General features: G+C 43.7%; 1 protein-coding gene across 2 annotated transcripts in view; it reads left to right on the top strand.

The window, feature by feature from the left end:
• The window catches only part of PTGS1 (prostaglandin-endoperoxide synthase 1), a 150,275-nt gene that overhangs the window by 44,614 nt on the left and 88,836 nt on the right, over nucleotides 1-16,825 (top strand). For both annotated transcript variants that reach the window (XM_030207297.1, XM_030207296.1), the window contains exons 3-4: nucleotides 7,934-8,050; nucleotides 8,154-8,294. In XM_030207297.1, the coding sequence (XP_030063157.1) occupies nucleotides 7,934-8,050; nucleotides 8,154-8,294 (258 nt within the window). The remainder of the gene's footprint in view (nucleotides 1-7,933; nucleotides 8,051-8,153; nucleotides 8,295-16,825) is intronic.

Below are 16,825 nucleotides of genomic sequence, written 5' to 3'. Positions count from 1 at the left end.
ACAGCACCAACTCACTAGGGAATTTTCTGAAGCAGTCACAGGGAGCTTCCTTTTGAAAATTAACTTGCATATGTGCGAGTAAGTACAAAGTGCCCTGTCTCTTGTCTGCCTACTTTGACCTGCAGACAGGATGGGCAGTTTTTAAAGGGAAACGGGACTTGATATTCCGCCTTCCTGAGGTTTTTGCAACTAGATTCAAAGTGGTTTGCATATATTCAGGTACTTATTTTTGTACCAGGGGCGATGGAGGGTTAAGTGACTTGCCCAGAGTCACAAGGAGCTGCAGTAGGAATTGAACTCAGTTCCCCAGGATCAAAGTCCACTGCACTAACTACAAGGCTATTCCTAGAAGTCCTTTTTAAAATAGTCTTTTTAATGCTCTTAGATCTTATTTAGATAGTCATAGACATGTAGGCCTTGCTTGAGAACTGATCTGTAGCTCTTCTCTCTGTATCCCTCATTCCATTTTATAGAGGCACAAAAGGGTCTGAACTAGCATATGTTTGAAACCAACCAGGTTTGAAACCAACCACGAGGAGTTCTAGTACTTGTAGTCTTAGGCAAAACAATTCAGGTTGCGATATAATACAATACTTAGTTTTTTAAGCACTACTGCATGTATACAACAATGTATAATGAGGATAAGTATTCAGGTGTTACTGTGTTAGATATTCAGGTAAGACCCTGCCTCAAAGATCTTACAATTTATGGGTCAATTCTATAAAGGGCATTAAAGGTAGGTACCCAAAATGTAGGCACTAAGGGCTCCTTTTACTAAGCGTCAGTAAACCCAATGCAGGCTTACCATTCGCTATACAGGAAGTACTGCCAGGCTACCGCAGCAGCCCAGTGGTACTTCCCACCCCTAGTGCTTTCCAGCACTACAAAAATTTATTTATTTTTGTAGCACTGGAGTGTACTTGCGGTACACTCCGGGCAGTGCTACGTGCTACCTAGTTACAGTCTGTTTAACGCGGGAGCCCTTACTGCCACCTCAATGGGTGGTGGTAAGGACTCCACCCCCCCCCCCCCCCGAAATGGCTACTCGGCAAGTGCTTTACTTGCCGCATGACCATTTCCTGCAGGAAGGCGAGACTTCCCTTTTACAAGCTAAGGTAAAAGGGGGCCTCGGCATGCATGTAAAACACACGCCAATGCCACCGCCGGCCACCTTTTGCCATAGCTTGGTAAAAGGGGCCCTAAGCTAGTATTCTGTAACAGCCAATTTGTGCATCTAATCTGTTACAGAATACTCACTTAAGTCATCAATTAGGCACCTAAATTCACCAGTACTTATGCTTGCTCTATGGTAGGTGTAAATGGGCCTAAATGCAGCAGTTAGGTGCCTAACTGACAATGCCCATGACCCGCCCATGTATCTCTCATGTGAACACCTGTTTTGCAGTTACATGCTAGAAAACTTAAGCTCCAAGTTATAGAATAGCACCTAAGTGAACTTAGGCATATAACTGCCATTTCACCCCCATTTTGTTGCTTAACTTCCATAGATGGGGGTATATGAGTATCTGAGGGAAAAGGAAATAGTGACATACTCAAGATCACAAGGATAATTAGTGGCAGCAGTAGGATATGAAATCTGGCTCTTTGATTCTCAGTCCATTGTTTTAAAAAGGCAGTGTTCTTATGCCATTTTTACGCACAGTACCTTGACAACTACTAGTGTTCTTGTTTTATTTACTAGAACTAACTTTATCTTCTTGAAAAAAAGAGTTACTCAGCATGCAATATTTAATTGATTTATCTAGGACAAAATACCCTGATGTGTGACCAATGAAGTTGTAGCTATTTTCAATTTTCTGTTTTTTTAAGCATATAGGCCTCACAAATTGGTATAATGAGTACGTTCTGAACAGATTTCAGTTTCTTCATTGTGGTATTCTGTTCAGTTTTGGCTAGAAGCATACAGAGCAGAGTAAATTATTCACCTTGAAGGAAGGCAACAATAGTCTGCAGATCTGCATTATCCTAAAACATGGAATAATCTTAAGCAGTAAAAACATTGACAGGCAGCATGACCTTCTACATCAGTAAATATACAAAGAAATATGCTGGAACACAGTGCATTTTGCAAACAGAACAGTTCATGCTGTATGTTTACAACAACACAGTAACACAGTATGTGATAGCAGATAAAGACCTACATGGTCCATCTAGTCTGCCACAACAAGATGGCCAGAGCTACACCCGCCACCCTGTGCAGGTCATAGTTATTCATGATTAAACACTGGTAGCCAATTTGCCATCATGCCAACACACCTACTCCCCCCCAACCACTCACTAAGCCAACCTCCCAATTACCTACCCATCCATGCAAACCCACACCTACCTTGTAGGCCTCTCTATAGATGTGCTGCATACTTCCCTGTCCTGTCCAGTGCTTCCTCCTTTTCCTTTTGTTTTCACAGCTGTCCATTTAAAAATGACAGGGGTTCAGAAGTCATGGACTTCTGAAAATGAGCCCTGTGTAGTCTACGAGGAATCGAAGATGTTTAGGTAATGAATTCTATTTCTTAGTACTTTGATAATAAAGTCTGCAGTGTGAATAGATTTGTAGATAATTTTCTTACAACAAGGATATTGAAGAGATAAGAAGTCCCTAGAAGTGATTAGCATATTTCGTTTAGGTAGTTCAATGAGGTTTTGCATATATGAAGGAGATATACCATACAAGATCTGGTATACAAATACACATAGTTTAATGGAAGCCAATGTGGTTTTAGAAGTAAAGGGGAGACTTTTGAGTAACATGGTACCCTGCAGACCAGGCAGACAGTGGTATTCTATGCTGTTTGAATTTGATGGTTCTTGAATCCAGCATAAATGGCATTGGAAAGTATTAAGGATTGGACCAATGTGTGGAATATTGAACTAGGGAAAAAAAGGTCTAATTCTTTTTAACTTCCATAGTAAGTTGAAGATAGAGGAAACTATTTTTGAAATTTGGAAGGCAAATGTCAGATGTTGATCGATGTATGCTCCCAGAATTTTCATTGTTGTATCTAATGGGTATGTTACATTGTTAATAGAGAAATTACTATAAGGTTTGGGATTAAAATGATTGGTCAATATAAGGAATTTAGTTTTTTCTCTATTAAGTTTCAAATTGAAATCAACTGACCAAGATTCCATTAAGTTTAGGGCTGATTTAATGGTAGGTAAGATCTCTTGTAAGCTGTTCGCAAAAAGAATATGAATATACATTGTGACATCATTAGCATACCTGAAGGTGTTAAAACTACTTGCTTCAAACATACTACTTAAAGGAGTCATTACGACATCGAATAATATGGGTGAAAGTGGTGAACCCTGAGGAACACCGTAATTGGGTGACCATGATGACCATAAGTGACCAGATTGTTTTACTTGATAGCTTCTGGACTTTAAGAAACCTTTGAACCAATGTGATACCTTACCACAGATCCCAAATAGATCTAATAATAATATGTTGTAGTTGACCATGTCAAAGGCACTTGAGATGTTGAATTGAAGATTTATTATTTTTATGCCTATATTAAATTATTTTCTGAAATTTGCCATGAGAGTGGTTAGTAAAGTTTCAGTACTGTAGGGGGGGGGGGGGGGGGTCTAAATCCATATTGAGAACTATATAGAATGGAGAAGGTATGAAGTTACTCTACAGAGAATTTAAATGAGCTCCTCAGCAAATTTTAGTACAAGCCGCAAGGGTGCAATAACTTGACAAGTGTTTGTTAAATCTTTGCCTTGATATTTAAACAGTTCATAAACTGAAACTGATGCTGAACTTGAAACTTTCAATTTAAGGGGACCTCACAATATACGTGTGGGGACTTATATTAAGTTTTTCAGATTGATTTGTCCCAAACACTTCAACTTATATGTAGTACACAGTCCGATTTAACACAATCATCATCTTTAGCTTCATAAACAATTTTTTGTACGGGGACCATCAGAATATTTAACAGCAAGACCCATTCGGGAGCAGCAGTCCCATAGTTTATTTTAAATCTCTTTTTTTCTTTTATCAATATTCCTCAGTCTCTCCTTATGCTTGATGTAACATTTTGAGATGCTTACAGTATATATAGTACTTAGTAGTAGTAATAGTACTTAACTTTGGCAGCACTTTTCCATCCACGCTAAACCTCCGCCAACATGGCCAGGTTTCGTGTTCCTTCTTCAGGGAAGAGGTTCGCTAAGGAAGAAAATAAAATTAATAGATCATTCACATCCCCATATATAACTTAACCCTATTTAATTCTTGTATGGACTGCATAATACCATCTCCTTTTCGCTCTTGCATATATGAAAAAAAATGGCCACGGCGTCTAGCACGGACCCTGTGTTTTAAATAGCTCACAGCTGATCCAACCTATCCTATCTGATTGGACAGCCTACCCCTGTTACCCATCAATCACATAAGCGACCACCAATCAATTTCTGCGTTCAACCCACCAGGATGTAACGTCTGTAATTGAAAGATCCATCTTTGTTCTTTATAGTTCAGTAGTCGTCCAGCATTTCCACTCTCCCACCCTAGCTAGACATGATCAATAATCTGCCATTTAATATCTTCCAGTTGATGTTGATAGTCAATCCAGTGTTGTACCAGTGGAGCAGTTAATACACGATTTTTGATTCTAGATTTATGTTCATTTAACTGGTGTTTAATGGGACGGCTAGATCTCCCAATATATATCTGTTGACATGGGCAGATTATCACATATATAACATTAGAGGTGTTACAATTTGTGGGGGATCGTGAGGAGATCGTACGTGTAGATCTAGGCGGCATCCAAGCACTCCCCTCTATCGTGTACATACACCATTGGCAGGACCCGCATTTCCTATGTCCTACCATATCGGTGATTACTGTAATGTAATCTGCACATTTATAGGTCAACAATTCCCTAAATTATGCATGGACTGGGTGTATTCTATAGCAATTCACATAGATTTTAGAAATGCCCACGACCTGCTCATTCCATGCCCATGGTCATGCCTCCTTTTCAACTATACGACTTAGAATTTTCATGCTTCACTTTATAAAAGACTAGTAAAAAAGGCCCGTTTCTGACACAAATGAAACGGGCGCTAGCAAGGTTTTCCTCGGAGTGTGTATGTTTGAGAGAGTGTGTGTGAGAGAGAGAGAGTGAATGTGCGAGTGTGTGTGACAGAGAGAGTGAGACTGGGTGCGAGTGTGTCTGTGTGAGAGAGAGTGTGTGTATGAGAATGAGAGTATGTGCGACTGCGTATCTGAGACACAGTGAGTGTGAGAGAGAGAAAGTGTGTTTCACACAGATACAGTGTGTGTGAGAGAGAGTGTGTGTGAGACAGAGAGAGTGTAAGAGAGTATGTGTGCAATACACACTCTCTATGAGACCAAGAGAGTGTATGAGACCGAGAGAGTGTGTGAGAGGGACTGTGTGACACATAGAGAGTGAATGTGATACAGTGTGAGACATACAGTGTGTGAGAGACAGTGTGTGAGAGTGAGAGAGCGAAAGACACTGACTGTGTGTGTGAGAGAGAGAGAGAGAGAGAGAGAGAGAGAGAGAGAGAGAGAGAGAGAGAGAGTGTATGAGAGACAGAGTGTGTGCGTGACAGAGATACCCCCTCCCTCTCTGGTCTCAACACCCCTTCCCCCTCCCCCTCCCTCTCCCCCTCTCCCCCATCTCCCCTGCCCCCCCTCTCAGGTCTCAGGACCCCCTCCCTCCCCCCCTCTGGTCTCAGGACCCCCTTCCCCTCTCCTCCCTCCCACTCTCCCCCCTCCCCTCTTTGGTCTCAGGACCCCATCTCTGATCTCAGCACCCCCTTCCCCCCTCCCTCTCTGATCTCAGGTCCCCTCCCTTTCCCCCTCTCCCACCCTCACCCCTTCCTCCCCTCTCAGGTCTCAGGATCCCCTCCCCTCTTCCCCCTCCCCTCTCTGGTCTCAGGACCCCCTCCCCCGGACCCCTCCCCCTTCCTCTCTGGTCTCAGGACCACCTCCACCCCCCCTCTCTGTGGTCTCAGGACCCCCTCCCCCTCTCTGGTCTCAGGACTCCCTCCCCTCCCCCCTCTCTGCTCTGGACCCCCTCCAACCCTCCCCCTCTGGTCTCAGGACCCTCCTTCCAACCTCCCCTCTCTGGACTCAGGACCACCCTCCGCCCATCCTCCGCTCTGGTCAGGACCTCCTCCCCCTCCCATCCTCCATCGCCGAACGTCTGCCCTCTGCATTGAAATCGCAGTCTCACCTCCGTGAAAGCAGCGGTGCAGGCACCATAACGCCTCCCTTCAGGCCTCCTTCCCTTCCTGTGTCCCGCCCTCATCTGATGCAACTTCCGCATCTAATGGGTGGGACACAAGGCGGGAAGGAGGGCCGAAGGGAGGCGTTCTGCTGCCTGCACCGCTGCTTTTACTGCGATTTCAATGCAGGGGGCTTGGCCGGGTGGCGGACGGAGGGGGGAGCGGCGGCGACCTCGGGGGGGGGGGGGGGGGAGCAGTGGCTGCGGCAACCTCGGGAGGGGGGATGGAGGGAGGGAATGGTGGCAACCCTGGGAGGTGGAGGGGCGACCTTGGGGGGCGTGGCGGCGAGGGCAGCAGGGGCTGGGCCTCTTGCTGCTGTCATGCGGTTGGTCAGTGCTGCATGTGACGTCAACCTGTGCTACGTAGCCTAGCAGACCAACTCCGAAGAAGTCACGAACACAGGCAGCAAGACCAATAGAACGTTGGAGTTGAGAATTATTATATAGGATGCTTAGACAGTTTTGTGCGTAAATTCTATTTAATGTCAATAAGTGTCAATTGCTTGTTAAGTAGCAATTATCAGTGTTGATTGGCATGTTTAGTAATTAAGTTGCACACACAAATCCAGAATATGACTGGAATTGTGCACACAACTTAATTTGTGCCATATAGAATCCGGGGGTTGATGTTTTGGGGTGTGGGAGGCAGATTAGGGGCCTGAAAGTTTATTAGGAGGGGGCATAAGGCTGAAGGTTCACCTAGGGGCCCAATATCCCTGCACTGAACATGACTAATGAAGCCTATTTATAAACAATGTGTTTTACCAGGTGGAGGCATGTGTGGAACAGCCTGCCAGTGAATGTATTGGAGACAAGAATAGTATTTGATTGCAGATCTGAACTCTTAATGCTTGATTTTGTAATAGAATGCCTAAGTAATATGCGGAGTGACCACTGTAACACTGGACAAAGAAGAACTAGATCTGGGTAGTAAGCTACAGAAAGATGAAGTTGCTGGAAATACTCAGCTCAATGACAAATGGTTCAGAACACTACTAATTTTTTCTATAGCACTACTAGACATTCATAGCACTGTACACATGATATGCAGGTACTTTCTCTGTCCCTAGAGGGCTCACAATGTAAGTTTTTTGTACCTGGGGCAATGGAGGGTTAACTGACTTGCCCAAGGTCACAAGGAGCTGCAGTGGGAATCGAACCCAGGTTGCCAGGATCAAAGACCACTGCACTAACCATTAGGGACTTTTGTACCTGGTGACAGTTGACCTTTTTTTTCTGAAATATGAGACATGACATTTGACAGCTGAGATTCTGGGGTGATGGAACAGTGCAAGGGGTGCAAGTGTATAATAGGAGAGAGCATCCGGTGGAAAATGTGGAGATGATATAAGTCTGATGGAAAAGATGGTTGGAGGGAAGTGTTAGAGGTACTCCAGAATGGCAGAAAGCCCAAAAAGGCACTTATTTTAGCCTATTTATAAAAGCAATGTAGGTGTGCATGTGCCTTTATGAAATAGGCTCCCAGATTCAGCCTTAATAGCACTCAAATTTCAATGCATACATTTACATCTGCTCTGAAAAAAACTTTCCTTCTCTTCTCAGTTGTTACAGAGTTTTTGTGCTTATTTCACCTTTTTGAATGAAGACTGAAACTTTCATGTATTAATTTCCCCTTTTTACTGTTGTAGTGAATCCTTGCTGCTACTTCCCTTGTCAACATAAAGGGGTTTGTGTAAGATTTGGAATGGACAGATATGAATGTGACTGCACTCGAACTGGTTATTATGGCATCAACTGCACCATCCGTGAGTACATTTTTGAGTAAGAGGGTTTGTTACTGGTAGTTTTATTTTTTTGTAGTTAGAGTGATAGAATGAAAGCTAATAAATGTTCTGTGGTTTGTTGCAGCTGAATTTTGGATGCAGATCCGTGAATTCATAAGGCCTACACCTGGATTCTATCACTACATTCTGACACACTTCAAGTGGTTTTGGGACATCATCAGCAATACTTTTCTTAGGGGCACTCTTATGAAACTAGTATTGACAGGTACTGATGCTCATGACAATGTTTTTAAAAAATTTGGATAATATGGTGCTCATTTTAAAAAGAGAAAAATGTCTCAAAAAAGAGAAAAATGTCTCAAAAGCACCACAAAGCGGCACATGGACGTTTTTCACAGGAAAATGTCCACGCCGTGATTTTCGAAACTCAGATTTGAAACTTTTTTCTCTGAAGTTTGTCTAAATAGCAAGGGGGCATGTTGAGGGGGTCTTTTGGGTAGGCCCACAATTTGGACATTTTTTTAGTGATAATGGAAAATGATAAGAATGACTAGCGCAAAAATTGGGACATTTTTATCTAAACCTGTTTCAGTCACAACTATCCAGCTTATTTTCGAAAGAGATCGCCGACCATCTTCCGACACAAATCGGGAGATGGCTGGCCATCTCCTGAACTCGGCCAAATCGGTATAATCGAAAGCCGATTTTGGCTGGTGCCAACTGCATTTTGTTGCGGAGCCGGTCAAACTTCAAAGAGGTGTTTTGACAGGGTAGTGAAGGCGGGATGGGGGCGGGACGGGGCGTGGTTACAAGATGGCTGGCTTCACCCGATAATGGAAAAAAGATGGCCGGCTCTGACGAGCATTTCGCCGGCTTGACTTGGTCCATTTATTTTTAGGATCAAGTGTCAAAAAAGTGCCCCAACTGACCAGATGACCACCGGAGGGAATCGGGGATCCCTCCCCTTACTCCCCCAGTGGTCACCAACCCCCTCCCACCCCAAAAAAAAACAACAAAAAAATCTTTTTTGCCAGCCTCTATGCCAGCCTGAAATGTCATACCCAGCTCCCTGACAGCAGTATGCAAGTCCCTGGAGCAGTGTTTAGTGGGTGCAGTGCACTTCAGGCAGGTGGACCCAGGCCCATCCTCCTCCTACCTGTTACACTTGTGGTGGTAAATGGGAGCCCTCCAACCACCCCCCCAAAACCCACTGTACCCACATCTAGGTGCCCCCCTTCACCCATAAGGGCTATAGTAATGGTGTACAGCTGTGGGGAGTGGGATTTGGAGGGGATTTGGGAGGCTGAGCACCCAAGGTAAGGGAGCTATGCACCTGGGAACTATTTTTTTTTAATTTGTAGAAGTACCCCCTAGGGTGCCCGGTTGGTGTCCTGGCATGTCAGGGGGACCAGTGCACTACAAATGCTGGCTTCTCCCACGACCAAATGCCTTGGATTTGGCCGGGTTTGAGATCGCCGGCATTAGTTTCCATTATGGGTGAAAACCGGGGACGACCATATCAAACCTGGCCATCTCTGACATTTGCCCGGCCCCAACCGTATTATCGAAACAAAAGATGGCCGGCCATCTTTTTCAATTATACAGTTCGGGACAGCTCTTTGCGACGCTGGCCATATAGATGTCAGGCCATCTATTTGGCTGGCGCTGTTCGATTATGCCCCTCTATGTCACAAAAAGGTGTCCTAACTGATCATCTGACCATTTGAGGGATTAAGGCATGTCCTCCTCATGCCCCATAGATATGACAGTGACAGTACATCCCATGCTCTGTAACAGCTTCATATATTATGGTCATTGCTATTAGACCAGCAAGCTGGTCCCAGGAGTAGGCTAGTGGTTAGTGCAGTGGGCTGTAGAGAAAGGTACCCAGATTCATATCCCTCTAACTAGTACACTTATGGTGGAAATTGTGAGCCTTCTAAAACTCTCAAAATACCAACTGTGTCTATAGACAGGAGACATCTGCAGACCTGAGGATTTTTGTAATGGTGTATGTTAGGTACAATGGAGGACTCACAATGCAAAATAAGGGTGCTAATGTGGGATTTGTTCCTGGGTTCCTTTATGTGAAGTCCACTGCACTGACTTCTTGCCTGGCCCTCTGCTCTTCTGGGATGTTTGTGAGGCCAGTTAATAGGAATGCTGTCACACAGTCATCCGTATGGCATGTGTTGTGCATTTTTCTCTAGGGCGCTTTTTAAAATGTCTGGAAAATAGCAATTCTCATAACAAAAAAATAGATGGTTTTCCGGTTCGAAAATAACTAGGTTTAGGATGAGGTTTTTAGACGTTTTCAGCAAAACATCTATAATTGATAAGTAGTAGTAGTAATTGAACTTGGATGCCATATCAAAAATGCCCCTCCACAGGTAAAACAGGAAGTGGGTGGGTGGGTGGGTGTAGAAGTGGGATGGACTAGATGATCTTTTTGAAGTCCTACCCAATCTTAATTTTCTGTGAGTTTGAATATTATATTGGGGTTGGGGTAATTACAAGTCTGTGTCAATACACCAATAGGGCGATATTGAGCTCACGGTGGTCAGCCATTACAGAAGCACTGACTGCTACAGGAATAAAATGACTTAGATATACAATGCCAGGTCTAATCTGGACATTGGGTCTTTGGCAGTTGTCGGCAATTATCCGGATGCTGGCTGATATTTAGACCAGTGCCCGGATAACTGCCCAGATTAGGATAGCCTTTTTATTGAAAATTGTTGCTAACCAGGTAAGTCCTGGCTCCATCCTGTCACCTCCCATAGACTGTCCTGTCACTAACTAGATAGTAGCAGAAAAACAGGAGAAAACACTCTGCAGTATCAATACAAGCAGCAGCAAACAGCAAAGGTTGTCCATTGAAGGAGAAAAAAATGTAGTTTTTCCATATTTAATTTTATTATAAAATGACCCAGCTCTGCCAAGTTTTGACACAATGCCTTCGTCAGGGGTCATCAGACTCTCCATTATTGTAAAAAAACAAATGGCAAATATGAACACACTTCATGTCCTTCCACTCACAAAGAAACGTCTGCTGATAGTGTACGATTTTTTTTTCTCCTTCTGTAGATCACATCTGTTGTTTGCTCCTACTAACTGGATAGTGCTATGGGAGTCTGTGCTACCCAGTTAAGTAGTGCTGAGTACCAGTGGCAGAGTCCAGCAGGATTTAACCAAGTTGGAGTCTTCCTACTATTACTACTGGGGTTGGGGGAGTGGGGTAATGGAGAAAGCAAATATATATGACTGTCCCAATTCATGGCAGGATTGTGACTTGCCACTTCTGTTTTGAAAGGTTGCAGATACCAGGTTCAAGGGATTATATATATGGAGGGGAGCTAGAGGATGGATAATTTGTATGGGGAATAAATGTTTTTCTGAAGGTTAATATTTACAATATTGCAAACTATATTTTTATTTTGTAAATATTTTGAGGGCACTAATAAAAACCCTTCCCATAGGTAAAATGGCATTTTACCAGCAGAAATTGAAGGTTCCATTATTGCCCAACAGCCACAACCTGTCCCCAGATAAATATGTGCCCATTCAGTCATGCACAGTTTATTCGCCTTCCTACTGAAGTGGTGGTCCAAAGAGAGGGGAAGGGAAAGTCAAGGGGGAGGGCAAGAGAGAGGATCAGTAGTGGCTATGAAGATGACAGTAGGAGGATCAGTAGCTGCAGGAACAGAAGAATAAGCAGCTGGCTGGGGAAGGAGGAGGGGAGGAAAGAGGAAGTTGCTGTAAAAGGGGGCGTTGCACTAGCATTAGCGTGTGTTTTTGACACGTGCTGAGGCCTCCTTTTACCGCAGCAGGCAAAAGGCTGTCCATTTTTGTGAAAAAGAAATGGCTGTGCATTAAGTGAACCAATTACTGCATGGCCATTTTGGTGGGGAGCCCTTACCACCCCCTATTGAGATGGCAGTAAGGGCTTCTGTCCTAACCCGGTGGTAAGCAGGCAGCTTGACATACTGCCCGATTACCACCGGTTAAGTTTTGGTGCACAATAGGGGTAGAAAGTACCTCCAGGCTCCTGCGGTGGCCTGACGGTAGTTCCAGATTGGCGTGTGGTAAGTCCGCAGTGGGCTTACTGCTGCTTAGTAAAAGGGCCCCAAAGAGAACTAATGAGGACAGACTTGGTGCTCAGGGAAGGAGGTCAAGGAAGAGTGGTGGGGATGAACTAGAGATCTCTGAACATTTTGGAGGTTGATAAGGGATCCATAAAGGTTGGGAACATCTACTCTGTTATATTTTCTCCAAATTTACCTTGTCCAATCATCACAGTAACACCCTTTGGCTGGTGGCAAAGACCAGAATTCTTTCTGGAATCATAGGCCCCAAATTCAGCCACAAGTGTCATTGTGGTACATTAAGTGAGAATCTTTCCCTCGAGGGAATGTGAATGCTGCTTCCAAAGGCAGTCTCCCCTAGTCTGGGGATCAAATCCAGGTCATCTCCATGACATAGTAACATAGTAACATAGTAAATGACGGCAGAAAAAGACCTGCATGGTCCATCCAGTCTGCCCAACAAGATAAACTCATATGTGCTACTTTTTGTGTATACCCTACTTTGATTTGTACCTGTCCTCTTCAGGGCACAGACCGTATAAGTCTGCCCAGCACTATCCCCGCCTCCCGCCACCGGCTCTGCCACCCAATCTCGGCTAAGCTCCTTAGGATCCATTCCTTCTGAACAGGATTCCTTTATGTTTATCCCACGCGTGTTTGAATTCTGTTACCGTTTTCATTTCCACCACCTCCCACGGGAGGGCATTCCAAGCACCCACTACTCTCTCTGTGAAAAAATACTTCCTGACATTTTTCTTGAGTCTGCCCCCCTTCAATCTCATTTCATGTCCTCTCATTCTACCGCCTTCGCACCTCCGGAAAAGGTCCGTTTGCGGATTAATACTTTTCAAATATTTGAACGTCTGTATCATATCACCCCTGTTTCTCCTTTCTTCCAGAGTATACATGTTCAGGTCATCAAGTCTCTCCTCATACGTCTTGTAACGCAAATCCCTTACCATTCTCGTAGCTTTTCTTTGCACCGCTTCAATTCTTTTTACATCCTTCGCAAGGTACAGCCTCCAAAACTGAACACAATACTCTAGGTGGGGCCTCACCAACGACTTATACAGGGGCATCAACACCTCCTTTCTTCTGCTGGTCACGCCTCTCTCTATACAGCCTAATAACCTTCTAGCTACGGCCACCGCCTTGTCACACTGTTTCGTCGCCTTCAGTTCCCCAGATACTATCAACCCAAGATCCCTCTCCCCGTCCGTACCTATCAGATTCTCCCCGCCTAACACATACATCTCCCAAGGATTTCTATTCCCTAAGTGCATCACTTTGCATTTCTTCGCATTGAATTTTAATTGCCAAACCTTAGACCATTCTTCTAGCTTCCTCAGATCCTTTTTCATGTTTTCCACTCCCTCCCGGGTGTCCACTCTGTTACAGATCTTAGTATCATCCGCAAATAGGCAAACTTTACCTTCTAACCCTTCGGCAATGTCACTCACAAATATATTGAACAGAATCGGTCCCAGCACCGATCCTTGAGGCACACCACTACTCACCTTTCCCTCCTCCGAGCGAATTCCATTCACCACCACCCTCTGGCTTCTGTCCGTCAACCAGTTCCTAATCCAGTTCACCACTTCGGGTCCTATCTTCAGCCCATCCAGTTTATTTAAGAGCCTCCTGTGGGGAACCGTGTCAAAAGCTTTGCTGAAATCTAAGTAGATTACGTCCATAGCTCGTCCCTGATTCAATTCTCCTGTCACCCAATCAAAGAACTCAATGAGATTCGTTTGGCACGATTTACCTTTGGTAAAACTATGTTGTCTCGGATCTTGCAAGTTATTGGCTTCCAGGAAATTCACTATCCTTTCCTTCAGCATCGCTTCCATTACTTTTCCAATAATTGAAGTGAGGCTTACCGGCCTGTAGTTTCCAGCTTCTTCCCTATCACCACTCTTGTGAAGAGGGACCACCTCCGCCGTTCTCCAATCCCTCGGAACCTCTCCCGTCTGCAAGGATATGTTAAACAAATCTTTAAGAGGACCCGCCAGAACCTCTCTGAGCTCCCTCAATATCCTGGGGTGGATCCCATCCAGTCCCTGCTCCACGCCTAATTTAGGCATCGGGATTTACACCAGGTTTATTTCATCTTGACTACATTTAGTCTCATGTACCGGCACAGCACACAGTACACAGCACTTGCTGTTGAGCCAATGGGCCACTTTATAAAAAATATAGCACATAAAATATATACAGTTCAAATAAATACAATAACTTCCTTTCCATTTGCTGAGTCAGTAGGAAGTAAGGATTTACACGAGGCGTATTCTATAAAGTATACTTTAATTTAGGCATACTTTATAAAATAAGCCTAAATTTCTGTACAGTTTATAGAATACACCGAGTGCCGGTACATGAGACTAAATGTAGTCATGATGAATTATGCCAAGTAAAACCTGGTGTAAATCCTGATGCCTAAATTAGGCGTGGAGCAGGTGTGTTCTATAACAATGCACATAGATTGTAGAAACGCCCATGACCTGTCCATTCCATGCCCATAACTATGCCCACTTTTCAACTATGCAACTTAGAATTTACATGCATCACGTTATAGAATATGCTTAGCAAATACTGTTTATAAATTCTAATTAATGCCGATTAGTGCTGATAATTGGTTGTTAACATACAATTATCAGCACCAATTAACTAATTAAGTTATGTTCATTATTATGGAATGCTCTTTGATTTTAGTGCAGAAATCTCAGTGCAATATATGGAAGCTTGAAGTAAGTGTGGATTCTATAATGGAAATTGAGTAAGCCTGCATTTATGTGCCTAAGGGCTCCTTTTACTAAGCGGTGATAAGACCAACACGGGCTTACCACTCACTATACAGGAAGTACTGCTGAGCTACCGCAGCAGCCAGGCGGTCCTTCCCATTCCTAGCCCATCATTTCCAGCGCCTCACATTTTTATTTATTTTTGTAGTCCAGAGTGTACCCGGCAGTTATTGGCAGTGCCACACATTGCCTGGTTACCACTGGGTTAACGCGGGAGCCCTTACCGCCACCTCAATGGGTGGAGGTAAGGGTTCCCCCCTGAAATGGCCATGTCGCAAGTTCTTTACTTGCTGCACAGCCATTTCCTGAAGGAAGGCAAGACTTCCCTTTTCCCAGCTGCAGTAAAAAGGGGCCTCGGCGCATATGTAAAACTTGCTCTGACGCCAGCGCCAGCCCCTTTTGCCGCAGCTTGGTAAAAGGGGCCCTAGGTTATGTGCATTGTTGTGGAATACTCTTTGATTTCTGTGCAGAAATCTCGGTGCAATATATGGAAGCTTGAAATAAGTGTGGATTCTATAATGGAAATTGTGTAAGCTTGCATTTTTGTACCTAACTTAGTTGTGAGAACTTACGCTAGCGTAAATGCTCATGCCTAACCATAAGCAGTTAGGTGCATAAATGCTAGCATTCTAGAACTTGCATGCATAACTGCTAGGCACATCCCTGGCCCTCACATGCCCCTCCCAGGTCCACGACCCCTTGCACTTGGGCAATCTGAATTTTGCATATGCAATTTATAGAATACGAACTAAACACATAGGACAAAATTCAATATATGGCGCCGAAAAAATGAGTGCTAAGCGCTATTTTATAGCTCCGAGTTAGGCACTGTTTGCAGAATAACACCTAGCGCTGGGATCTATGCCTCACTTTTAGGCGCAAGATTTACACCAGCTGAAACCTTGAGTTGGGCACTGTTTGCAGAATAACACCTAGCGCTGGGATCTATGCCTCATTTTTAGGCACAAGATTTACACCAGCTGAAACCTGGTGTAAATCCCTGCATCTAAATTAGGTGTAGATTGGTCATATTCTGTAACAGTGTGCACCCATGCACCTCCAATGGCCACACCCCCTTTTCAGATGCATGCACTAGAATTTATGTGTGCATCTTTATAGAATACACCCAGCAAGACGCATGGATAAATTCTAATGGTTGCCAATTAGAGTCAATAATTGATTATTAGCACCCAATTATTGGCCCTAATTGGTTCATTATTCAATGAAATTGAGTAAGGAATTTGGGCGTGAGCCCAAATATCCACATGCATTTTTGAGTGCCATATATAGATTCCAGGGGATAACTGCTTCCAAGGTGTGCCTGTTCTATTAGTAAATCAGACCTTTAAGACTTGATATCAGTTTCGCATAGCTAGTCAGTCCTGCATAGTGTTACTGTGATGATAAAATATATTTTATAGGCTATCACATATATGCATTATAAAAGCACTTTGCAGTGTTGTAAGGAAAAATAAAGAGGAAAATTTTTATAAATATTGTTCCATCAAGCAGTGGAAGCATGAGAAATCCATTTTAAAACATCTGCTTGTGCAGCATAAAAGAATATCGCAGAAGATTTTTAAATAAAAACCATAGTGAATGTAACAAAGTAGGTGTTACATTCCGGGACACTTGATAAAGAAAAATATGCCTGAAGTTGTTTTTCTCTAGTGAATTACCAAAAAATTAGGTTTGCTTGTGCTACTTTCTCCCACACAGACATTTTTTTCTTATTACATAATGTTGCTGGTAGACTGTAGGTCCTCCCTGCAAAGAAAGGTACCCTGAGTCTATTGCATGTCTGCTTAAAATTAACCAGAAAGTCAAATACTCAGGAGAAAGACATTTCAAACAGGATCTTCATTTTCTGCTGATGTTACATATGTACATAAGTGTTGTCATTCTGGGAC

Source organism: Microcaecilia unicolor, chromosome 6 (genome assembly GCF_901765095.1).
Source record: "Microcaecilia unicolor chromosome 6, aMicUni1.1, whole genome shotgun sequence".
NCBI classification, from domain to species: Eukaryota; Metazoa; Chordata; class Amphibia; order Gymnophiona; family Siphonopidae; genus Microcaecilia; species Microcaecilia unicolor.
The sequence above is the reverse complement of the archived record's forward strand: the minus strand, read 5'-3'. Positions and strand labels throughout refer to the sequence as shown.